Source organism: Aegilops tauschii, chromosome 7, assembly GCF_002575655.3.
Source record: "Aegilops tauschii subsp. strangulata cultivar AL8/78 chromosome 7, Aet v6.0, whole genome shotgun sequence".
Lineage (NCBI taxonomy): Eukaryota > Viridiplantae > Streptophyta > Magnoliopsida > Poales > Poaceae > Aegilops > Aegilops tauschii.
The window spans coordinates 271,514,662-271,540,385 of NC_053041.3; the positions used below are offsets into that span (position 1 = coordinate 271,514,662).

At 50.9% G+C, this 25,724-nt stretch overlaps 2 protein-coding genes and 1 pseudogene across 2 annotated transcripts; all 3 read left to right on the top strand.

Annotated features, from left to right (window-relative positions):
* The first annotated feature begins 748 nt into the window (after nt 1-748).
* Nucleotides 749-11,591, top strand: LOC120969386 (uncharacterized; annotated as a pseudogene).
* Nucleotides 11,592-12,726: 1,135 nt separating this feature from the next.
* Nucleotides 12,727-13,745, top strand: LOC109740604 (uncharacterized). The gene has a single exon (XM_020299659.4). The coding sequence runs from the start codon at nt 12,996-12,998 to the stop codon at nt 13,707-13,709; it is 714 nt and encodes a 237-aa protein (XP_020155248.1). The 5' UTR covers nt 12,727-12,995; the 3' UTR covers nt 13,710-13,745.
* A 967-nt stretch (nt 13,746-14,712) lies between these two features.
* LOC109740605 (uncharacterized) lies at nt 14,713-15,703 on the top strand. The gene has a single exon (XM_020299660.4). The coding sequence runs from the start codon at nt 14,973-14,975 to the stop codon at nt 15,681-15,683; it is 711 nt and encodes a 236-aa protein (XP_020155249.1). The 5' UTR covers nt 14,713-14,972; the 3' UTR covers nt 15,684-15,703.
* Nucleotides 15,704-25,724: the final 10,021 nt, after the last annotated feature.

Here is a 25,724-nt window from a genome sequence, read left to right on the forward strand (position 1 = left end):
CATCTGCAGGTGCCGATATCTTCTTGAAGACGTCGTCGTGGCTCTCCTCTCCATGTCAGAGTCTCCAGGTGAAAACCCTTGTCCACCTCGGGCTTGGCAGCGTCGGTGCTCGCGTTCCCCTCTTGAGGGTGTTGTCATGGAGGGTAGGTGTCCTAGGTCGTGTCATGGCGTTGTAATCGTGTAGTCTAGTGCTAGTTTTTGGGTAGCATAGACGCGTGTGTTTATGTTGGCCACTTATATAGGGATCTTCTTTCTGTTAATGAGCAAAGAACCAAGTCCGAGGCTGAGCAAGGTCTACGAGCTCTCTTGAGAGAGGAGGAGCTCAAGTGGTCATTGCGTGCTAAAACGCTTAAGGTTGTCCAAGGGGACGACAATACACAATTCTTCCATATGGTTGCAAATGGCAAACATAGGAAGAAGAAAATCATACAGCTTGAACAGGACAAGGGAACAATAGTGGGACACGAAAATCTGAAAGCGTATATTTCGAATTATTATAAGCAACTCTTTGGACCCCGAATACAAGCACTGTGACGCTCGATGAATCTGTGATTGATGATATTCCTCAATTACAGATAGTGGAGAATGATATTCTCTCTGCACCGTTTACTGAAAAAGAGGTTCTTCAGGCAATATCACAAATGAAGCCGAATAAAGCACCGGGACCAGATGGGTTTCCAGCTGAATTCTATAAGAAATGTTGGCATATTATTAAAGATGATCTTATGCCTATGTTTCATGATTTTTTTCAACGGTCATTTGGAGTTGTTTCATCTTAATTTCAGTACGATAACGCTGCACCTAAGAAAGATGAGGCAGTTCGGATCGAACAATTCCGGCCCATATGTCTGTTGAATGTGAGCTTCAAAATTTTCACAAAGGTTGGAACCAATAGATTGACACAAATTGCTCATTCAGTGATCCAACCAGGCCAGACAGCGTTCATGCCGGGGCGACACATACTGGAAGGGGTGGTCGTGCTGCATGAAACGCTTCATGAGATCCACTCAAAGAAACTAGATGGGGTTATCTTCAAAGTGGATTTTCAGAAGGCGTATGATAAAGTAAAGTGGCCTTTTCTTCAGCAGGCAATGCGCATGAAGGGTTTTAGTGAAGCTTGGAGGAACCAAGTGGATACCCAAGTCCAGAAGGGTAGTGTCGGAATCAAGGTGAACGATGATATCGGTCACTATTTTCAGACGTATAAGGGGTTGAGACAAGGGGATTCCATGTGTCCTCTTTTGTTCAATATTGTGGCAGATATGTTGGCCGTCATTATTGGCAGGGCCAAGCAGCATGGCCATGTAGAGGGTTTAGTTCCTCATCTAGTCGATGGAGGAGTCTCCATTCTACAATATGCTGATGACACTATCTTATTCATGGAACATGACATGACAAAGGCACGTAATATGAAACTTATCTTATGCCTCTTCGAACAATTGTTTGGCTTAAAAATAAATTTTCATAAGAGCGAGTTGTTCTGCTTTGGGAAGGCCAAAGACGATGAACACACTTACAAACAATTATTTGGATGTGAATTAGGTGCTTTACCATTCAGTTACTTGGGTATTCCGATCCATCACCGTAAGCTATCCAATAAAGAATGGAAGTGTATCGAAGAACGAATTAAAAAAAATTAGCTGCTGGAAGGGCAAGCTTATGTCATATGGAGGTCGGCTAGTCCTGATTAACTCAGTACTGACTAGTATGCCAATGTTTCTACTTTCGTTCTTCGAAATTCCGAAACGGGTTCGGAAGCGACTTGATTTCTTTAGATCTCGTTTCTTCTGGCAGTCTGATGAGGCCAAGAGGAAATACCGTCTCGCGAGATGGGACATCCTTTGCCGACCTAAAGACCAAGGGGGTCTCGGTATTGAGAACTTAGAAATTAAGAATAAATGTCTTATGAGTAAATGGTTATACAGGCTAGAGACTGAGCCGGAGGGTATGTGGTCACAAATCCTGCGCAATAAGTATTTACACTCGAAGACACTAGCTCAGGTTACCATGCGACCGACTGACTCGCCATTCTGGAAGGGACTTATGAGAACGAAGGACTTGTTCTTTCGTAGGGTCAAATTCTTGGTGGGCAATGGGATGTCAACAAGATTTTGGGAGGATACATGGTTAGGAGAGACGCCCCTGACCGTCCAATACCCCACCCTATATAATATTGTGCAACGTAAGGAGGATTACGTAGGCACAGTCCTTCAGGCCATTCCCTTGAACATCCAGTTTAGACGGGTGTTAGTTGGTGAGAGATGGACCGCCTGGATGCATTTGGTTCGGAGACTGATAGACGTTCAACTCTCCGACCAACCGGATGCGTCACAATGGAAGTTAACTAAGAATGGGATTTTTATGGTGAAATCATTTTATACGGATTTGATTAATTCTGGCCCACTCTCAAGGTCGTTGCACATTTGGAAGGTTAAGGTTCCTTTGCGTATTAAATTTTTTATGTGGTTTGTCCACAAGCAAGTGATACTCACAAAGGACAACTTAATTAAAAGGTGATGGGTAGGAAGTTCGTGGTGTTGTTTTTGTGATCATGATGAAACAATACAACACTTATTTCTTGATTGCCACTTGCCAAGCTACTTTGGAGAACGATTCATATAGCTTTCAACATTAATCCTCCAGTTGATATTGCGTCATTGTTTGGGACGTGGTTAGCTGGAGTTGAACAGATTACTGTGGCCCGTATTCGGATTGGAATATGTGCACTATTATGGGCTATATGGAACTGCAGGAATGATACGATTTTTAACAGACAACACACTTTAACTTTCTTGCAGGTCATCTTCAGGGCTACAGCTTGGATTCGTACGTGGTCCTTACTCACTCCTATGGACTCCAGGGAGCCTTTGGTTACTGGGTGCAACCAATGGGAGATGGTAGCTCGGGCTATATTCAACCGGTTCGGATGGCGCTCGCATAACAGGATAGGAGTCTAGGGAGCTTATCCTTCTTATTACCGTATCGGTTGCCTTTGTCAGCATGTAATTTTCCTTTTTCACTTTGTTCTGCCCCATTTACGAGCTATAAGACCTTTTTGATGATACTTTCTGGATTTTTAATAAGATGGTTGCATGCATCATCATGATGCAGAGGCCGGGGGCATGCCTCCATTTCCAAAAAAAAATTATATAGGGATCTGCTGCCTCAGAGGACTACCTCACCAGATTATATCGTTCAACCGTGTAACTTTGGTGTTGTTGCTTTATATATAAAGCAGGGGGAGAGCCTGTTTCGAGATGATGGTAGGGTTCCCCTTGGTGCTGGTTGGAGGGGGCGATACGAATGGCCAGTGAGTCGGGCTTCGACGAGTCTCCAACAGGATATTTTCAACCACAAGTATACATAGATATTTTGTTCTTACTAGTACATTTCTCCTATATGCACCAAGCATGCTTCCATACGAACGACGTACAATTATTAAAGATAGCCAGCTTAAACTTAATATTAAAATCAGAGCAAAATACTGTTCGTGTAGTCGAGAATCTGCATCCACTTACATGGCTATCCTTTTGCTGTGGGATCGATGAAACACACCAGCGCTGCTGTGCAACCAGTGCAACTCATCATAACGTCGGACAACCAGCAGAGAACAAGACTAAAATAATAATTGCAGCAACACGAAACCCGCATTGCATTTCCTTGGCTAATCTTCTGTGATCACATATAACTCATATCTAGATCCGAGGTCAAACCGAACACTCGTGCAGTGCGCTGTGTCACCAATGACCGAGACATGCCAGGCACATCTAAGCTCACTGATTCACACTTGCTGCGCTAACCAAAAACACGTAGGCAACAGCTCTGTCTGAATGGGTTTTTGGTGGCCATGTTTCTTTCAACAGATCACCTTAACACGTATGGAGGTTAGTTGGATGAGATTCCTGCTGTCGACTGCTCTACCCATCATGCCATTGCTCCGTTATAAATACAAAGAGAAGCCAAGGATTGAGCACCAACAAACTGCAGCCCTTGTCTTGCCAACCTTTCTCTTCCATTTCCATTACCAAGGTGGCGACTAACCGTCTGAATGGGGTGGCTGATCATGTAGTCAAACCAACCCAAACAGCATTCATGCAAGGGCGAAACATTTTGGATGGTGTTGCTGTCCTTCATGAAACAGTCCACGAGCTTCATCATAAAAAATTGAATGGAGTCATTTTTAAAATCGACTTCGAGAAAGCTTATGATAAAGTAAAGTGGCCCTTTTTGTTACAAACATTACGTATGAAAGGGTTTTCCGATACTTGGTGTCGATGGGTTGAGAGCTTTGTGTCCGGAGGTAGCGTAGCTATTAAGGTAAACGACGATGTAGGCAACTATTTCCAGACAAGGAAGGGGCTCCGTCAAGGGGACCCCGCATCACCCATTCTGTTTAATATTGTGGCTGATATGTTAGCTACTCTTATTGAGAGGGCCAAGTTAGCAGGTCAAGTCACCGGGGTCATTCCTCATTTAGTAGAAGGAGGCCTATCAATTTTACAATATGCGGATGACACCATTTTGTTCCTGGACCATGACTTAGAAAAGGCCAGAAACCTTAAATTGCTGTTATGTGCCTTTGAGGATCTTTCTGGACTAAAGATTAATTTTCATAAGAGTGAACTCTTCTGTTTCGGCGAGGCCGCAGAAGTTTCACAAGATTATGCTGAAATCTTTGGTTGTCAACTCGGACAATTTCCAATTTGCTATCTGGGTATCCCTATTCACTATAGGCGACTGACAATAGCTGAATGGAAGCATGTTGAAGAGAGACTGGAGAAACGTCTGGCCAGTTGGAAGGCCAAACTCTTGTCCTATGGAGGTCGACTAATCTTGATCAATTCGGTCCTTACCAATATGGTTCTTTATATGTTATCTTTTTTTCATCTCCCAAAAGGAGTGCTCCAGCGTCTTGACTATTATAGATCAAGATTTTTTTGGCAGAGCGATAATGAAACCAAGAAGTATCGTTTGGCGAGGTGGAACGTATTATGCCGCCCTAAAAGCCAAGGGGGGCTTGGAATCCAGGATCTTGAGATAAAAAATGTATCACTGCTCAGCAAATGGGTATATAAATTACTCACTGAGAACGGTGTTTGGCAGGAAATCATTCGTAATAAATACGTGGGTTCCAAAGCAATATCCCAAGTCTACTGGAGACCCGGAGATTCACATTTTTGGAGTGGGGTGATGAAAGCTAAAGAATTCTTTTTCCAGTTTGGAACGTTTTCGGTTAGGGACGGCTCCCAGACACGTTTCTGGGAAGACACTTGGCTGGGGAACAACCCCTTAAATGTGCAATACCCAAGTTTATATCGGATAGTTAGACATAAGTTTGTCACGATTAAACAAGTGCTGGGACATGAAAACCCTGATATTTCTTTTCGTCGAACCCTCATTGGTCCTCGATTGGCAGCATGGGATGATCTGCTTACCCGACTGGGAGTCATCCAGCTGCCAGTGGAACCGGATATCTTTAAATGGAAATTGCATCAGAATGGTAAGTTTTCAGTTAAATCCATGTATGATGCACTGGTTCATAACGAGGTACCAATAGATAATAGGAAATTGTGGAAGCTTAAGATTCCCCTAAAAGTGAAAATTTTCCTATGGTTTTTCACTAAAGGAGTTATCTTAACTAGGGACAATTTGGCACGACGAAACTGGCTAGGTTGCAAAAAATGTGTTTTCTGCCACCATGATGAGTCGATTAAGCACTTATTTTTTAAATGCAAGTTTGCTCGATCGGTATGGGCCATTGTCCAAATAGCTTTGAGTCTATACCCTCCTCGTAGTGCACGTAATATGTTCGGCAACTGGTTGAGGGGAATAGATAAACAATTTTCTAAACACATTCTTGTGGGGGCGGCTGCCTTATGTTGGGCACTCTGGCTCACTAGGAATGATATTGTTTTTAACCGTAAATGCGTTTGTTCTTCTATGCAGGTTATTCATATATGCTCGCGATGGCTCCGTATGTGGTCTATCCTGCAGCGGCCGGAGGACAGAGACCTTTTTATGATGGCGTCTACATGGCTGGAGCGTTCGGCCAGGGAGATTTTCTACCCCCATGGATGGCGGTGTGATCTTCGAATTGGATTGGCCCCGCTATAGGCTTGTTTTATTGTTTACTTGTGGCTGTTTAGCCATATTTTTTTGATCTAGACTTCTTCAAACTTTTGGCTGTGTGCATCTAGCTATGCAGAGGCCGGGTGATCTTTGATGCGTCTGTATCAACTCGATATTTCAATTCAATGAAAAGCCCTTTATCGAAAAAAAATTCCATACCGAAGAAAGTAGCATCAGAGCCTCAAAACCACAAGCATGGCTTCCATCTAAGATCTGCAAGCGCGCCTTCCAGCCCTCGCTCAAACAAACCCCAAGTAGAGCAGCAGCTCCAGAGCCTGAGCGCAACCATCTCTTCGCCCTTGGCGACCATCGATACGACATGCGAAGGTTTGAGGAAGCTGGCAGACATCTACAGCTGCATTGAGGAGATGATGTGCACACCCAGCAACCAAGTCAGCCTCTGCAGGACCCTGCAAAGGGTGGCAGTGGAGGCAGAGCTAGGACGGTCCCTCGTCGTGCTCGACCTCTGCAACGCCATGCAGGATGTTAGGAATGGGCAACTGCATTCACAGGAGGGCCAAGGGCCAGTACATATACATGTGTATGGTAAAGTGCAAGAGAGACTATACACATCTAACACCCCCCTCAAACTCATGGTGGATCAACAACACTGAGTTTGGAGAGAAGAAAACTATGCTGCGCTTGAGTCTGTGCCTTCGTGAAGAAGTCCGCCAACTGTAACTCAGAGGGCACATAGTGAAGAGCGAGAGTCTGATCCTGCACAGCAGCACGCACAAAGTGGGCATCCACACCGATGTGCTTGGTGAGCTCATGCTTCACCGGGTCACGCGCAATACTGATAGCACCAGTACTGTCTGACAATAAGGGAGTCGAGGTAGTAACAGACACACCAAAGTCCTCAAGTAACCACCGTAACCAGATCACCTCAGCCGTCAGCATAGCCATGGCTCGCAACTCAGCCTCTGTACTCGAGCGAGAAACGGCAGTCTGTTTCTTTGTCTTCCAGGCAATAAGAGAGCCATCAAGAAAGACACAATAAGCAGACAGCGAGCGTCGATCAGAGGGATCACTAGCCCAGGTCGCATCAGAGTAGGCCTGGAGCTCAAGAGAGCTGGAGCGGGGAAAGAAAAGGCGTTGAGAGAGCGTGCCACGAAGATATCGTAGAACACGGAGGAGATGACTATAGTGGACAGAGGTGGGGGCTGAAACGAACTGACTCAGGATATGAACAGGATAGGAGATATCAGGACGCGTAACAGCAAGATAAACAAGACTGCCAACAAGGTGTCGATAGCGAGTGGGGTTAGGGAGAGGGTCACCATCAGAAGCACGAAGCTGAACGTTGAGTTCCATAGGAGTCACAACTGTGCGCTCATCACCGAGAGCAGCACGAGCAAGAAGATCCTGAATATATTTTTCTTGGAAGATGTAGAAGCCATCAGAGGTCGAGGAGATCTCAATCCCAAGAAAATAGCGAAGTGGACCAAGATCAATCATGAGGAACTGGTCGCGAAGGCGAGCCTTAACAAAGGCTATGCAGTCAGAGTCGTCACCAGTGATGATCATGTCATCAACATAGAGAAGGAGCAGAGTCCGACCACGAGGAGACGTGTGAACAAACAACGCGGGATCATGATCACTGGGCAAGAAGCCAGCGGCAGTCACCACAGAGGCGAAGCGCTCAAACCAGGCGCGAGGGGCCTGTTTAAGACCATAGAGGGAGCGGCGAAGTTGACAGACCAAACCATCAGGAGCATAGTACCCCGGTGGTGGCTGCATATAAACCTCCTCACGCAACTCGCCATTAAGAAAAGAGTTCTGAACATCAAGTTGAGAGATAGACCAATGACGAACAGAAGCAACAACAAGAAGAGTGCGAACAGTGGTCATGTGGGCCACAGGAGCGAATGTCTCATCATAATCGCGTCCCTGCTCCTGCTAAAAACCACGGGCCACAAGGCGCGCTTTGTAGCGCTCAAGAGAACCATCAGAGCAAGTCTTAATCTTGTAGACCCACTTGCAGGTGATGGGACGGACACCGAAAGGGAGGGAAACCAGATCCCATGTGCCAGAGCGCTCAAGGGCAGCAAGCTCTTCGGCCATCGCAAGCTGCCATTCAGGCTGAGTCATGGCAGTCCGATAGGAAGTGGGCTCAGCAATAACAGAGAGACCGTACCGATCAGGAGAGTAGCGATCAGGCGGGGGGCGAGGCCGAGCACGGAGGTTATGAACCGGGGGAGGAGTGAAAGGAGGTGCACCAGAGGTGGAAGGCGCATCAGGGGAAACATCCTCAGAACGAGGGCGACGAGTATAGTGAAGAGGAAATGGTGAGAGAGGGCGACGGACTGGAGATGATGGTGGAGAGTTGGAGGAGGATGGGGAAGATGGTGTCGGTGGTGAAGGAGAAGGAAGGAGAGGTGCAGGCAGAGGAGGAAAAACATGAGGAGGCACATAGCAGGGTGTATCAGGGAGAAGAAGAAAAGAAAGATCGTCCACAGAGAAGCTCGAGGTAGAAGGACGTGGGTAGTAAGAGCGAGACTCGTCAAAGGTCACATCACGCGAGATGCGCAAACGACGACCAACAGGATCCCAGCAGCGATAGCCCTTGTGCTCATCACTGTAGCCAAGAAAAACACACTCAACCAACTGAGCAGTCAGTTTGGTGCGTTCTCGCGGGGCAAGAAGGACATAGCACACACATCCAAACATACGAAGAGCTGAGTAGTCAGGAGAGCGACCAGTGAGACACTCCATAGGAATACCACCCTGCAGAGCAGTCGATGGTTGTATGTTGATGAGATAGGTGGATGCAGAAACAGCCTCAGCCCAAAAATGGGGTGGGAGAGAAGCGGCAATCATCAGAGCACGAGCCGTCTCAAGTAGATGACGATGCTTACGTTCGGCAACGCCATTCTGAGCATGTGCACCAGGACATGAGAACTGGGCAAGAGTACCCTGTTCCGCAAGAAAACCACACAACAGCTGGGAGATAAACTCACCAGCCGAGTCAGCACGAGAAGTACGAATTGGCGTGGAAAACTAGGTGTGAACCATGGCAGCAAAACGTTTGTATATAGAGAGAACCTCGCTACAAGATTTCATAAAGTAGAGCCAAGTGTAGTGAGAGAAATCATCAATAAACAAGATATAGTAGCGGTGACCACCTTTCGAATCAAAGGGAACAGGACCCCATACATCAGAATGAACTAAGTCAAAAGGACGCTGAGATACCGACTCACTGGTAGGATAAGGTAACAGGGTCTGTTTGCCAAGTCTGCAACCATTACAATGTAAAGAAACATCTCCAGATACAGACCCTAAGAGGCCCTGACGAACTAAAGAAGACAAGCGAGAGCCACATATGTGACCAAGGCGATGATGCCACTGCTGGAAGGACGCAGACGAAGAGGCAGCAAGAGCATGGGAGCTGGCTGAAGTGGTGGCAGCGGAAGGAACACAAAGCCAATCAACCTCCCAAAGGCCCTCTGACTCACGGCGCCGGGGGCCAGCACCAACCAAAGCCTTGGTACGACGATCCTGAATGGAGCACGAGTCGATATCAAGAATGACAGACAACCAGAATCAGTAAGTTGGGCAGCGGAAAAAATATTCATGGTGAGGCGAGGAACATGTGAAACACTAGGAACAGAAAAAGATGGAGTGGAAAAAAGACCACGGCTAGCAACAGGAAGAGGTGTGCCATCAGCGGTAAGAACATTAACAGGCGAATCAAGAGGTCGGAGAGAAGACAGCACGGAAGAATCAGAAGACATATGAAAAGAGGCTCCAGAATCCAGAACCCACGAAGATGTACCTGACTGTGTAGATGCCTGCGGTGGTGGAGCAGTGGCTGCAGTCACAGCAGCAACGGAACCGGTCGACAAAGAGCCTGAGGAAGCTAAGAGGCGCTTGAGCCTCATAATGTCCTGGTCAGCGAGTGACGGGGTCGAGGAGGATCCAGGAGTCCCACTGGAAGAGGAGCGCCTCTGGTCTCGCTTCTTCTCACGGCAATCAGACTCTGGGTGACCTGGCCGAGAGCAGTAGCCACAGAAGGTGTCACGGCGCGACCGGGCCCTCTCAGCATAAGGACGACCACCCCCCTGAAGGAGTAGGCAGGAGCGGTGGAGCGGTGAGGCGAGCAGGTGGCATAGGAGCTCGGGCGGCCAACACTGATGGAACCACAAGTAACCCAGCAGAGCGTAGGCAGTATCATCGAGAGCCTTGGCGGCATCGCGATCAGCCTGAGAAGCATCAGCAGCAAGAACCGGCGGTGCTGGCGGGGTAGGAGCCACAGGAGCAACAGGGCAAGGCGGACAGGGGACCTCGCCAGAGAGAACACCCCACAGAAGGAGACCGCGCATGTGGATACGCATAACCCCGCAAACTCGGCATAGTTGGTGCCATCGAAGATCACCGAGCACCGAGGAACGGCGACATAGCCCAAGAAGACATGAGGAGCTCTTTTTTTTGTCAACTGCTACAGTAGACTGCTAAAGGAGACCCCGATCCAGATCGGGATCGGGCTCGCGCTGGCTCGATCCAGCCCCGATGGAGGAAGCGGGGGGGCGGGGGGGGGAGGGGGGAAGGGCGAGCGTGGGAGGGGCCGACCTTGGGCAGCACCGGCTGCAGCAGGAGGGGCGCGGGGAGGTGGCTGCCGGGCGCGGCCGAGCACGGGAAAGCGCAGGGCGGCGCGAGGCGGCAACGGCAGGCCGCGGCCGCGCTCGGGGCGGCGCGGGACAGCGACGGCAGGCCGCGGCCGAGCTCGGGGCAGCGCAGGCCGGGGCGAGACGGCGTGGCGGCGGGGAAGGAAAGAGCCGGGGGCGAGGGAGGAGGTGGCCGGCGCCGACGACGAGGTAGAGGGAGGCCGGCGACGGGGGACCTAGGCCGGCGATGGGGGAGCAAGGCCGGCGACAGGGGAGCGAGGCACGGAGCTGCGAGCGTGCGGGAGCGGGAGAGGAACCTAAGCATCTGATACCATGTTAGGAATGGGCAACTGCATTCACAGAAGGGCCAAGGGGCCAGTACATATACATGTGTATGGTAAAGTGCAAGAGAGACTATACACATCTAACACAGGAGACCTTGATGGAGCTGAAGATGACTGTCCAAGAGCTCTTGTTGGTTCTCAAGAGAGGAGAGGATGCAACTTGCCAATTCAAGGCGTACATCCGGCTAGCAAAGAAGGCACAAAAGCAGTTCAAGAAGATCAGCAAGAAAACTGCTTCGGACAAGAATGATTCTAGGGTGGTGATGCTAATGGCAGAAGCGAGAGAGATCACCATTTCACTTCTCGAATCCACATCCTGCATCTTGCCGAAGCAAATTGAGATGCCCAAGTGGTCTCTTGTCTCCAAATATTGCAGAAGAGCAAAGTTGTGTGCGAAGAGGAGCAATTGCGGGCATTGGAGTGCAGTATCGAAGATCTTGAGAGCCGAGTGGAACTTCTGTACAGGAGATTGATCCAGAACAGAGTTTCTCTTCTCATTGTTCTTAGTTTGTAGATACCCTGAGCTCTAGTTCCTTGCGATTGGCATCCACCTTTTAAAGGATTAGTCGATCATCATGATAGCAATTTTGTAGTATGTACAATTGTGGATATCTGCAGAAAGTTTACTTCGAAAAGCGAAGAGAAACAATTTTGGCAATTTCATTTTCGGAATTTTACCATTTTTACTGATTAGCTGATTATTTGTTACACAAGTGACTAACTGACTTGGTTTCTCATAACTCGAAGAAAAGATTTCTCTCATCAAACATAGTATTTATTTACAAGCAACAGAACAATAACATGGAATTTGGGGCATTCCTGTCACATAAAATGTTGTCTAGTTTATACCTTTACACTAGTGATGTTACATGAAGTAATGATATCTCTAAATGGCCTATGAGTCTCAGGTAATTATCTCCCAAGGGTCATATTACTCAGAGTCACAGGTGTCTCAAGCTCTAGCATGCTGAAACAAGCCAGCTCGAACCCACGACCTATAACCTTGTGATTATGCATTATCATTACCGAGGGGGAATACCTAATGATGCTGATGAGTGATTACTAACAATAATCAGGCTAACACATGCAACCAAGAATACTGACCAGAACAAATCCCCTGAAGATCCTTAACTCTTATCATGTTGTTGTACCTTCCCTTCTGCTTCCAAATGATACAATAAACTTCAAGTTTCTATCGCTCTACCGGTAATGTTCAAAAGAATTGCAAGCATGCACCATTAAGTTATATATGTGCAACCAGAAGTCGACCAAACCATTAAGTGATTTTTGGTTTTTGCGACCATAACTTTTCAAACATTCCGTTACATTCTTATTAAGTATTACATTTCTTGTTTATGCTTAGCATGCATCCCAAGTAATTTTCACTCACACGATAATCTCAGACAGCCAGATGTAATTTAATATTAGAAGGACAATCAGTGTGCACTTACATGGTTGTCCTTGTACGTGGATAGCTGAAACACGCCAGTGCTGCCGCACAAGCAGAAGACCTCATCCTAATGTTGAAAAATTAGCGGACAACCAAATGAATTATTCCTCTCAGCAATAGAAAACCTGCATTTTATTTCCTTGGACAATACTACTTCATGATCATATACCGAGATCCGAAATCAAACGAAGCACCCGTGCAGTGTACTGTGTTATCAGTTACCAAGACATGCCAGGCATATATGCTAACTCATTGATGTTTGCCATGCTAACCAAAAGCAAGTACTCTCCTATGGAGGTTAGCAGATGAGAATCTTGCTGTCGGCTGCTCTGTTCATCGTGCCATTGCTGTTGCCTCTCTGATATATATACAGGGAGAAGCCCAAGGCTTCAGCACCAACACACTACCTACCATTCTTTTCCATTTCCATACCGAAGAAAGTAGCATCAGAGCCTCAAAACCACAAGCATGGCTTACCATCTAAGATCTGCAAGCGCGCCTTCCAGCCCTCGCTCAAACAAACCCCAAGTAGAGCAGCAGCTCCAGAGCCTGAGCGCAACCATCTCTTCGCCCTTGGCGACCATCGATACGACTTGCGAAGGTTTGAGGAAGCTGGCAGACATATACAGCTGCATTGAGGAGATGATGTGCGCACCCAGCAACCAAGTCAGCCTCTGCAGGACCCTGCAAAGGGTGGCAGTGGAGGCAGAGCTAGGGCGGTCCCTCGTCGTGCTCGACCTCTGCAACGCCATGCAGGAGACCTTGATGGAGCTGAAGATGACTGTCCAAGAGCTCTTGTTGGTTCTCAAGAGAGGAGAGGATACAACTTGCCAAGTCAAGGCATACATCCGTCTAGCCAAGAAAGCACAAAAGCAGTTCAAGAAGATCAGCAAGAAGACTACTTCCGACAAGAACGATTCTAGGGTGGTGATGCTAATGGCAGAAGCGAGAGAGATCACCATTTCACTTCTCGAATCCACATCCTGCATCTTGTTGAAGCAAATTGAGATGCCCAAGTGGTCTCTTGTCTCCAAAACATTGCAGAAGAGCAAAGTTCTGTGCGAAGAGGAGCAATTGCGGGCATTGGAGTGCAGTATCGAAGATCTTGAGAGCGGAGTGGAACTTCTGTACAGGAGATTGATCCAGAACAGAGTTTCTCTTCTCAATGCTCTTAGTTTGTAGATACCCTGAGCTCTAGTTCCTGCGGTTGGCATCCACCTTTTAAAGGATTATTAGTCAATCATCCTAACAGTTTTGCAATGTGTATGCATAGAAAGTTCAATAGCAAGCAAAAGCAATTTTGTCAATTTCCTATTTTCTGAATTTTATCATTTATGCAAGCCCCGCGATATAAATCAGTATCCTGATTAAACGACTTGGTTTCTCCTCAAAAATACTAGGTAGTACGGAGTATGTACTTACAGGCAACATAACAATAACAACTGATATTAATCAGTATCCTGATTAAATGACTTGGTACATTTAAATTTAACCCTACTGATGTTAAAAGAAGTAATGGTGTCTCCAGAATCTGGAAGTTGACCGTAATAGCCTACGCGTCTCATGGAATTATTTTCCATGGGCCATATTACTCAAGCTCTAACATGCTGAAACATGCCAGCTCCAACCCACGACCTATAACCTTGTGATTATGCATTACCATTATCAAGGGGAAACCTAATGATGCTGATGACTATCAATAATCAGGCCAACGCATGCAACCAATAATATCAAAACAAATCCACTGAAGATCCTTTCTTATCATGTTGTTGTACCTTCCCTTCTGCTTGCTAATGGTACAATGAACTTCATATTTCCATCGTTGGATTAGTTTCAAAAATGAAAATCAGAAGCAAATGGATTACACTTCTACTTTATGCATAGCATACATCGTAGGTAATTTTCTTTCACATGATTATCTCCGCTAGCCAGATGGAACTTAATATCGAAAGCATAAATTATACTTGCTTGTGTCGAGAATCTGCATACACTTACATGGTTGTTCTTGCTGTGGATAGCTGAAACACGCCAGTGCTGCTGCACAGGCATAAGACCCCCATCATAATGTTGAAAAATCAGCGAAAACCTGTATTGTATTTCCTTCAACAATACTTCATGATCACATATCAAGATCCGAAATCAAACGAAACACCCGTGCAGTATACTCTGTCACCAACAGCCAAGACATGCCAGGCATATAAGCTAACTTATTGATGTGTGCCACGCTAACCAGAAGCAGATAAAGCAACACTCTCTTATGGAGGTTAGCAAATGGGATTCTTGCTGTCGGCTGCTCTGTTCATCATGCCATTGCTGCTGCCTCTCAGATATATATACAGGGAGAACCCCAAGGCTTCAGCACCAACAAACTGCAGGTCATCTTGACTACCATTCTCTTCCATTTCTCCACAGAAGAAAACGGCACCAAAGCTTCAATCTCCAAGCATGGCTTACCATCTACGATCGGCAAGCGCGCCTTCGAGCCCTCGCTCGCACAAAACAGAAGTCAAGCAGCAGCTCCAGAGCCTGAGCACAACCATTTCTTCGCCCTTGGCGACCATCGACACGATGCGCGATGGCTTGAGGAGGCTGGCAACCATCTACAACTGCATTGAGAAGATGGTGTGCACACCCAGCAGCCAAGTCAGCCTTTGCCAAACCCTGCAAAGGGCGGCAGTTGAGGCAGAGCTTGGACGATCCCTCGTCTTGCTCGATCTCTGCAACGCCATGCAGGAGAGCTTCAGGGAATTGAAGATGACTGTCCAAGAGCTTGTTCTCAAAAGAGGAGAAAATGCGTCTGCTCAACTCAAGGTGTACATCCGTCTCGCCAAGAAGGCACAAAAGCAGTTCAAGAAAATCAGCAAGAAGACTGCTTCTGACAAGGACTGTAGGGTGGTGATGCTGCTGGCAGAAGCAAGAGAGATCACTATATTACTACTCGAATGCACATCCTGCCTCCTGGCGAAGCAAATTGAGATGCCCAAGTGGTCTCTTGTCTCAAACACATTGCAGAAGAGCAGAGTCGTCTGCGAAGAGGAGCAACTGCAGGCACTAGAGTGCAGTATCGGAGATCTTGAGAGCGGAGTGGAACTTCTTTACAGGAGATTGATCAAGAATAGAGTTTGCCTTCTGAATGCTCTTAGCTCATCCTCATAGATACCCTGAGTTATAGTTCCCTGCGGTTGGCATCCACCTTTTAAAGGACTAGTCAATCATGATAACAATTTTGCAGTATGTACACGTGTAGAAAGTTTGCTGAACCGAAAAGCAATAAAGAACAATTTTGTCAATTTCATTTTTCCCGAATTTTAGTATTTATGCACAATTTTTTCATCTTGCCGAGCCTAGAAGCTACCATCTATTATCGAAAAAGGCTTTCGCCCCGCTTTATATATATAAAGCAACGAACCACAAACATGTGAACCATACAACACCAACCCACAACGCACACACCCAAAACAAGATACAAGGGTACGGAAGATCAACAACATCAACCACAAGCGACCAAAGGATGAACAACAAGCACCACTACGGGGGAGACAGAGCCCTCAACCGTGAACTAGCCACTTCGAGGACCCAAATTGACCGCTAACGCACATGAGCTCCAAGACGATGCCTTCAGAAAGGGTACGACGCCGGAGCGCCGCCACCGCCCGATCCAAAGGATCAAGATTTTCACCCGGAGCAAACAGAGGACTAGGAGTAGCCGCGACCGCGTCTTCAGGAAGAGGACGACAACCGCGGGCATCGCCACCATCGGTCTGACCACCGCCAGACAGGGAATTCTTCCCGGTACACATGCTCCACCTCCGTACAGAGGGCGAAAAGTCACGAGAGACCTGCCGCACCACGACCATGCACCGCCGAGCCCTAGCCACCCCGCCGACCACATGACCAAGGCTGCCAGGCCGCACCCGAGCTGCGAGAACCGCCCACGAACACCGCACCTCCCACCATAGAGCCGCCGCCCTACATCCTGACACCTCATCGGCCATCGAAAGGGATGGGCCTCCACCAGCCAGCAGACCCCTACACAACTGAAGCCGCCAATGGTCAGCACGCCGCCACTGCGCCACGACTGGAACTGGGGGCACCAGGTTAGGAAAAGGGCGAGGAGGAGGAGCGGCGCAAACCTCGAACCAGCATCCCTGCTAGTGATGGGTGGCCTCATCGCCCAGCCCTCCTACCTACCTCCCCTACATCGCCCCCTGCAACGCCCAACCACGGCCGCCAGGACAGGAGCGCGAGGAGCACGCCTCGACCGTCCGCCCGATGGACGAGGGCGCCGGAGTGGTGAAGATCCGCCCCCGGAGATGAGCAGAAGAGGTGCCATGAACCGCGCTAGAATGGGCACGCAGGCAACGTCAACCGCGCTACACGCCGCAGCAGAGGCACCCGCGCCCGCCGGTGAGCCGCCGCCAGCCCGCCAGATCTGGCCGAGCCCAAACCAGGCCGTCACCGCACCCACGGGCGCGAGACCACCCTGTGAAGCCCACCGCGTCGCCACCAGGCCCTCGTGACCCCGCACCAGAACCCGCCGCCGCCACCGCGCCCCTCACCATCGTGATGCACCGCCGGATGCCATTGACCCGCACTAACCGCGCCCGAGCGCAAAGTGAAGGAGCCCCGCCGGCGCGTTAGCGTGGCCCGGCGGCGGCGAGGGAGGGAAGGGAGGAAGGGGGCGAGGCCGGCGGCTAGGGTCCCCCCCACCCGGTCGCCTCACAGGAGCGACGCAGGAGAGGGAGGAAGGGGGATCCACCGACAGATTGAATATCGACACTTCAGATACCATCTATTCACCCTTTGTGACGATGGAAGCAATGCATAATAGTTCGAGGAGACTTGTGGCAGCAAACAACTGCATCAAGGAGGTTGTGCGCCTGCCCAGCAGCCCGATGACCATTTGCCAGGCTCGGCAATGGAAGGTGTTGAAGTAAGAACTCGAGGAGTCCCTCAAATTGTTAATCGGTGCAATGCCATGAAAGAGAGCTAAAGATGAGTGTTCTGGCCACCGAGTGCTCTGGCGACCCCCAGGGCGACAGTGACCGCCCCGCCGCTCCCTTGCCTCCCCCGCCATCTTCGCCGGCGTGGCCCATGGCCTGCCAGATGTCCCCCCCCCCCCCCCCCCCCCCCCCGCGCGCTCCCCGGCAACACCGATGAGATGCTGCACCTCCTCGTTGTCGAGGTCGACCGTGGGATCAAGGCAGACGGTGGTGGCAGCATCACGGACCTCGTTGACGATGGCGGTGGGAACGACTTGGTTCAGACCATCGGTCGAACAGGTGGTGGGCGTCGTTGCTGTGTATGCAGGGGACGCGTCGAGGATGACTTCAAGGACCTCTTGGGGCGTGGTGGTGGAGCAGGAGACGTCGGGGACGGGCGCCGACGAGGCATGCGTCGTGGTTGAGGCCGTCGGATTGACAAGCGGGGTGACCATGGGAGGGTCACCCACCCGTGCAACACCCAACACGGCACTCATCTCCTCCGCCTTAGCGCATAATCTCTCGAGATACCACAACAACTGCTCCTTGGCAGACATAGGATCCCACTCCGGTGGTAAGTCGGCAGGCATGGCGTCGTCGCCGGTGGAACAAATGAATCGGTGTGGAAGAAAAATTGGGGAAAATTTGGGTGGTGGAAAGGTGGTGGACTGACTCTAATACCAGATGTAAGGAACTAGTAGTACCTCTCTCGATCTATTAGTATCGCTCACGAATTCAGGATACAAGCTTCAGTTACAATCACCAACACGAGCTACAGGGAATGAGGAACAAGAGGAACACGAAGATAGGTGCCGCCGCCGCCGTTTCTGATCCACTGGATACCCCTGTCGTTGCTTCGCCTCTAGGTACTTGTAGCTAGTAGCGGTTAGCGCTGCACAGCCAGGCCCGGCCCATATGATATCCAAGGTCCAGCCCAAGTACATGTATGGGCTAGGGAAGGTCCCTAACAGATGTGTCCCCCCGCTCTCCGGCAACACCGATGGATGCGCCTACCACGCCCGTGAAGGTGCTGTGGGCGGACCTTGCGGAAGATGACGATCGTGCTGCCAGCCATTCCATCGAGCACCGCGACCGCATTCCCCCTCCCCCGGCATGTGTGACGGCGACTGAACCCCCAGGGGTGGGGGTTATGCTACCCTCGAGCGGTCCCGTCCGTGTCGTGGGCGTCGGAGCGCAGCTCGCTCGCCATCGGGGCAAGGTGCTGCCTTGAAGGGCAGGAATCGTCGCTGCCGCTACTCCTCTTGGGGTATTGCTGGCCGCTCTAGCCGCGGGTCTGCTAGCCTCTCCTAGCGGTCACCATCGTCGGACGCCACCGTCGTCTCCGCTACCAGCGTGCCACGCGGTTGGATTTGCTCCCCGATGCACGCTCTCCAAGGTCGGCACACCCCCTTCCGTCCTTTCATCGCAGCGTTTGGCTCCTCCCTATTCCATGTCACGCCCGACGCCATTCGCCATAGGTCCTGGGTGCCGGAGCTCTGCCCAACGGCGCCGGCTGCTCGAGGAGGGGAAACCCTCCCGACCAACCCTGCCTCCGCTCGGTTGGGCTGGGATCGGCTGGGCCAGGCCTCGACCGGCACCGCGCTCTTCACCCACCCCTCTCGGGCCATGGCCCAGATCGCTGGGCCGGCGCGTGCTGGTCCTGCCCCACTATATCCGGCTATGCCTCCTGGGATCAATCAATATGGCCTCCCCAGGGTTTCCCCATTCCTGAATCGCTCCCAACCGCATCTGCTCAGCGCCACCTGCTCCTGCTTCCCGTCCCTAGCTCCAACTCCCCCTACCGCCAACCCCCCTTCCCGTTCGACCTTGCTGTCGCCTCCCACGTCGGCGGCGCCGGCCATGCCAAGTGGGGCGACACGGTGACAGCCCCAAAAGGGGTCTTGGCGCGCGGCGGGATCAGCCTCGTCCATCCCCGGACGGCCAGCGGCGGGAGGTGGACCCCCGACGGTAGCTCTCCAACGGCGACCACCGGCGCTCGCCGACGCGGGAGGACCACCGCTCCCCAGCGCGGGAGGACCGCCGCTCCCCGGCAAGCCGCTAGCCGGGTCGCTCTGACTGCCGCAACCGCTCCCCACCCCCTGCGGAGGATTGGCGCTCCTCCCGTCAGCGTTCCCCTTCCCCCATGCATCGGCGGGATCGCAGCCTCTCCCCCGCCCGCCCGGCTCGCTCCCAGGCCTCGGCCCGTCAGCAAGAGCTCGCCCCGACGGTACCAACCGCCGCAAAACCAGCCCCAGTTCCTGCCTTCGAACGGGGGCAACGGTAACTGCGGGCGTCGGGGTGCCAAGAAGAAGCGGCCTGCCCATGCATCCGGTGGGCATCCGGCCCCTGACACCTCCGGCTCAACGCCTTTGGTTGCGGCCACCTCCCAGCCGACGGTTGTGGCCGACGGCGAATCCCCACCATGCTTCAACTGCGGGCTCTCCAGGCACTTACAAGTTTCGTGCACCAACCCACCGATGTGCTACTTATGCAAGGACTCCGGGCATCCCGCCTTGCTTTGCCCGGACCGCCCATGACGAGGAGTTGATGATGTATGGGCATGACCTTGAGGGCATGGGCTTCTTCCACAGAGGTCCCGGACATCCCCCTGCCCCCTCGCTACGGGCGATTGTGACGGTGTTGGGGGAAGGCGACGCATCCCCCCGAGATGATCGAGGCCGAGCTCAACCACCTGTGCTGCTGCCAATGGGATTGGCAGGTGACCCCGTCCTCTAGCCAGGAGTTCACTATGATCTTCCCCGAAGCCGCTGGTCTCGGCTAGTGCACGCGTAGCGCCGAAATTACCCTGGCCCTCAACAAGCTGGTGGTGGACATCTCGGAGCCCAAGCTCGACCCAAAGGCGGTGGTTGTCCTCAACACGGCATGGATCCTCATCACGGGTGTACCCGCCATTGCGAGATCCGAGCGGGTCATCCGCAACATGTCTCGAAACCTCGGCTAGGTCTTTCGCAAGGAGGAGGACCGGGTCAAGGTCAAATCCCTGGACTCCTCCAAGCTCCGGGCCACCGTTCGCATCTTCTTCAATGACCAAGGCTACGACCTCAAGATCGCCCCCGAGCCGCCCAACCCCGTGGGTCGTCCCCGCTTGAACGACGGATTCTTTGACGGTGGCACGGAGGGGGGGGGGCGATGACGAATAGCGCAGGCGGCATCATCGTCGCTCCCGCCTCTTCGACGTGGAGGATGATGATGAGACTTCGGAACGCAGCCGCTCAAACTCCCGCGAGCCTCCGAAGACGGCACCGGGGAGTGGTGGGCTGGGGGCCGGCCGGACTCGGTTCGCGCAGCCTCTCCTCCTGTCCGGGCTGCTCGTTCGCTCCCCTCCGACCTCCTCCACTTTGGTGGACCTGACCCCTTCCCTGACTGGTGCTGGCTCCTTGCCGATCGCGGCGGACACGAGTGACACATCTAGTGTGGGCGTGATGGTCCTCCCGGCTTCATCCCCGCGCTCCCCTGCCAGGGCCTTCCACATCGCCGTTCCCGCTGCCACCGAGACCCCGGACAACCGGCTCGTCTCAGCTGTCCCGATCTTTGGCCCGGTGGTTGCCTCCCCCGAGCTCGAGTCGGCACCACTGCCTTTGGTCCTGCTCTCACTTGGGGAGCTGTGCGGGCAGGGGCCTCCAGCTGCGGGTGTGCTGCCACCCGCAAGCAGCCCGAGATGGATCCCCTTTGTCATGCCCCTGTCTCCTCGCCGCCCCGCCTGGCCATCTCGACTGCTCCTCCGCCGAGCATGCTGTGCTCCGCGGCCTGTGCCGTGCCTGCCCCGTCCTCCCCGTCGGCTGGGGTGGTGGCCGAGGCTACGGTGATCACCACCCCGGTGGCCTCCCACCCCCACCCACCCCGGTTTTCTCTTCCGGAGCTTGAGCGGTTGAGCTCTCACCTGTTTGCTTGGCACCGGCTCCCTTCTAGTGGAACCACAGGCCATTCGGGTGGCATCCTTTTAGGCGTAAAGGATGCCACCTTCGAGGTGGGCGGCATGGACAAGGGAGAGTTTTTCGTCAGCATGGAGATTTTCAAAAGGACTCTCAACTTCAAATGGGAGATTGTCATAATCTACGGCCTCGCCGACCACCGCCGCTCCGAGGCGTTCCTCGACGAACTTCTGAGGAAGGTCTCGGACGCTCAACTACCTGTGGTGGTTGGGGGCGATTTTAACCTTATCTGCTCGGCCGAGGTCAAAAGCAATAATCTAGTCGACTACCCTTGGATGCAGATGTTCAACGACTGCATCGCGGACCTCGGTATTCGAGAATTAGATAGAGTTGGTGCCAGGTTCACCTGCCAGGTCGACCCGTCCGTCCTAGACCATGTCTTCGTGTCACCGGAGTGGGAGCTCCGCTGTCCCCTAGCTTCTCTCCGGGCCATCACCAGGATCGGGTCAGATCACGTCTCTATACTCCTCTTCCGAGAACGACCGTCCGCCACAACCCCACGGTTCCGCTTCGAGACTTTCTGGCTTAACTAGGATGGGTTCGTCGAGGTTGTCCACGGTCGGTGGATTGCAGCCCGCGGTTCCCATCACCGGTCCCTCTCGGCTGTGGACTCCTGGCACTTTTGCGCTAAATGCGGCGCCAGTTTATGAAGTGGTGGGGAGCTAACCTCAGTCGGAATTTGAGGGAGCATAAGAAAGCACTTCTCGAATCCATCTAGGCTTTAGACCTTCAAGCAGACTCCTCGGGCTTGTCTTCCGACGAGTGGCTGCTCCGGTATGATCTTGAGGACCAGCTGACGGTAATTTACACGGCCGAGGAGGCCTATTGACGCCAACGTGGTACCCAGAGATGGGTCTTCGAGGGTGACGCCAGTACGGCATACTTCCAGGCCATCGCCAATGGCCGGCGGCGCCGTAACACTATTCCCCTCCTTTGGGACGGTGATAACCTCCTCCAACGTCCGGCTGAGATTCACGCGCACGTCAATGGCTTTTATAAAGCCCTCTTCTCATCTCTGGCCCCAGATATTTGGGCCGAGCACCGGCGCGTCCAGGCGGCCGAGTGCGGCCCTCACGGCCCCTTTTACCGAGGAGGAGGTTCTGTTGGCCATTAAGGGCATGAATCCGACGTCCGCCCCAGGCCCTGATGGCCTCCCGGTAAAATTCTTCCAGACCTTCTGGACCGCCATTAAGCATCAAGTGATGACGCTCTTCAAGGAGTTCTATGTGGGCTCCATCGACCTGTCCCGGCTTAACTACGGGATCATTACTCTCATCCCCAAGGTGTCTAGGGCCGCGGACATTCGCTAGTTTTGCTCGATCACGGTGATCAACGTGATCTTCCGCATCATGGCAAAGGGGTACACCAATAGGGTGACCTCGTTAGCTGGCCACATCAGTCATCACAATCAATCAGCCTTCATCCAAGGCCGTTATATTCAAGATGGGGTGTTGGTTTTCCATGAAGTCCTTCATGAGGTCCGCTCTAGACAACAAAAGGCGGTTTCCTGAAGATTGACTTTCATAAAGCCTATGACACGGTGCTTTGGCCCTTCCTTCGGGAAGTATTACTCTGCAAGGGTTTCGATGACCGCTAGGCCACCCATGTCATGCAGATGGTGCATGTGGGCATACCTGTAACGCCCACGATGCGGCTATATCTCCTACGTGTCGAGGCACGACTTAGAGGCATAACCGCATTGTGGTTTTGTCGCAAGAAGGGTCATCTTCACACAATCCCATGTAATGAACAAGAATGGGATAAAGAGTTGGCTTACAATCGCCACTTCACACAATACATAAATATAATTCATACATCATCCAAAATACACACATAGACCGACTACGGTCAAGATCCAAATGAAAATAAGACAACCCCAAATGCTAGATCCCCGATCGTCTCAACTGGGCTCCACTACTGATCATCAGGAAAAGACACATAGTAACGACCACGTTCCTCATCGAACTCCCACTTGAGGTCGATCCCATCATCTGCACTGGCATCGTCGGCACCTGCAACTGTTTTGGTAGAATCTGTGAGTCACGAGGACTCAGCAATCTCACACCCGCGAGATCAAGACTATTTAAGCTGATAGGAAAGGATGGTTTAGTGAGGTGGAGCTGCAGCAGGCAATAAGCATATATGGTGGCTAACATACGCAAAAGAGAGTGAGAAGAGAAGCAGCGGAACGGTCGTCATCTAGCAATGACCAAGAAGTGATTCTGAACTCCTACTTACGTCATTCATACCTCAAACCGTGTTCACTTCCCGGACTCCGCCGAGAAGAGACCATCACGGCTACACACACAGTTGGTGTATTTTAACTGTGTCAAGTGACAAGTTCTCTACAACCAGACATTAACAAATTCCCATCTGCCTCATAACCGCGGGCACGGCTTTCGAAAGATAATACCCTGCAGGGGTGTCCCAACTTAGCCCATCATAAGCTCTCATGGTCAACGAAGGATAAACCTTCTCCCAGGAAGACCCGATCAGTCTCGGAATCCCGGTTTACAAGACATTTCGACAATGGTAAAACAAGACCAGCAAAGCCGCCCGAATGTGCCGACAAATCCCGATAGGAGCTGCACATATCTCGTTCTCAGGGCACACCGGATGAACACTACGCACAACTAAAACCAATCCTCGAGTTTCCCCAAGGTGGCGCTGCAAGTGGCTCTAGTTTGGACCAGCACTCAAAGGAACACTGGCCCGGGGGTTTAAATAAAGATGACCCTCGGGCTCGCGAAAACCCGGGGGAAAAGGCTTAGGCGGCAAATGGTAAAACCAAAGTTGGGCCTTGCTGGAGGAGTTTTATTCAAGGCTAACTGTCAAGGGGGTCCCATAAATCACCCGACCGTGTAAGGAACGCAAACTCAAGGAACATAATCCCGGTATATCAGTAACTAGGGCGGCAAGAGTGGAACAAAACACCAGGCATAAGGCCGAGCCTTCCACCCTTTACCAAATATATAGATGCATTAATTAAATAGAAGATATTGTGATATCCCAACATATCCATGTTCCAACATGGAACCAACTTCAACTTCGCCTGCAACTAGCAACGCTATAAGAAGGGCTGAGCAAAAGCGGTAACTTAGCCAAACAACAGTTTGCTAGGGAAGGATGGTTAGGGGCTGACATGGCAATATGGGAGACATGATACAGCAAGTGGTAGGTAGCGCAACATGGCAATAGAGCGAACAACTAGCAAAGCAAAGATAGAAGTGATTTCGAGGGGTGGTCATCTTGCCTGCAAGGTTCTCAGAGTTGTCGAAGGCTTGATCCTCGTAAGCGTACTCAACAGGTTCCTCATTCACGAACTCGTCTCCTAGCTCTACCCAAGACAAGAACACAAGCAACGGAACCACAATCAATCACGAGAAATGCACAAGCAACATGATGCAAAACATGAATGATATGCAAGATATGATATGCGATGCATAAGCGTGCTCCGGAAGGAAAATGATGAACATGGCAGTAACTTGGCAAACCAAGCATGCCACTGGAAAGATGAGATGATTTCGGTCGAAATCGATATAAAGATCACCGGAAACGGATGCACGGTTTGCAAATGGCAAGCAAAACAAGAATGACACGAATCTGCGATTAACAGCATGATAGCACTTAGAATGCAACAAGTAACAATGCTACAGCACTCCAACATAGCAACAAAGCATATGGCAGTAATCTACAGGAGATGGTTGACAAAAGATGAACACTGAGCTACGGCTAGATCACAACATAACAAGCTCAAACAAGCATGGCAAAAGTGCAAAAGATAACAGGTTCACAGACTTAGTGAAATTACTGGACATGGCAGAGAACAGCATCAGGTAGCAATATTCAGAGCACGAAATCAACATGCTACAGGAACTTAACATGGAAAAACAAGGCATGGCAGTATTCTACTAAATGCATATGACAAAAATCCTTTACTGACGATAAGCCAAAAGGACAAGAAGATATTATGGCAACCTTGTGAACATAGCAAGTTTCGTTAACAGGTTTCAGACTTGGTAGAAAACAGAGCATGGCAGAAACAATAATATGAAGGCATCTTGGTGAGCTTGATGCACTCACCACAAGGCAATGCATGACAAAACAAGCATACCTACAGCAAGATTGCATGTTTATAAAGCTATCCATGGCAAGAACAAAAGCGTAGCCTGTATGGATCAACTACAACAAGCTTGGCAAAATTGAATATCATGTTAACAATCTGCCAGAAATATTTTATAGCAAAAGTAGAGCAAGATTGA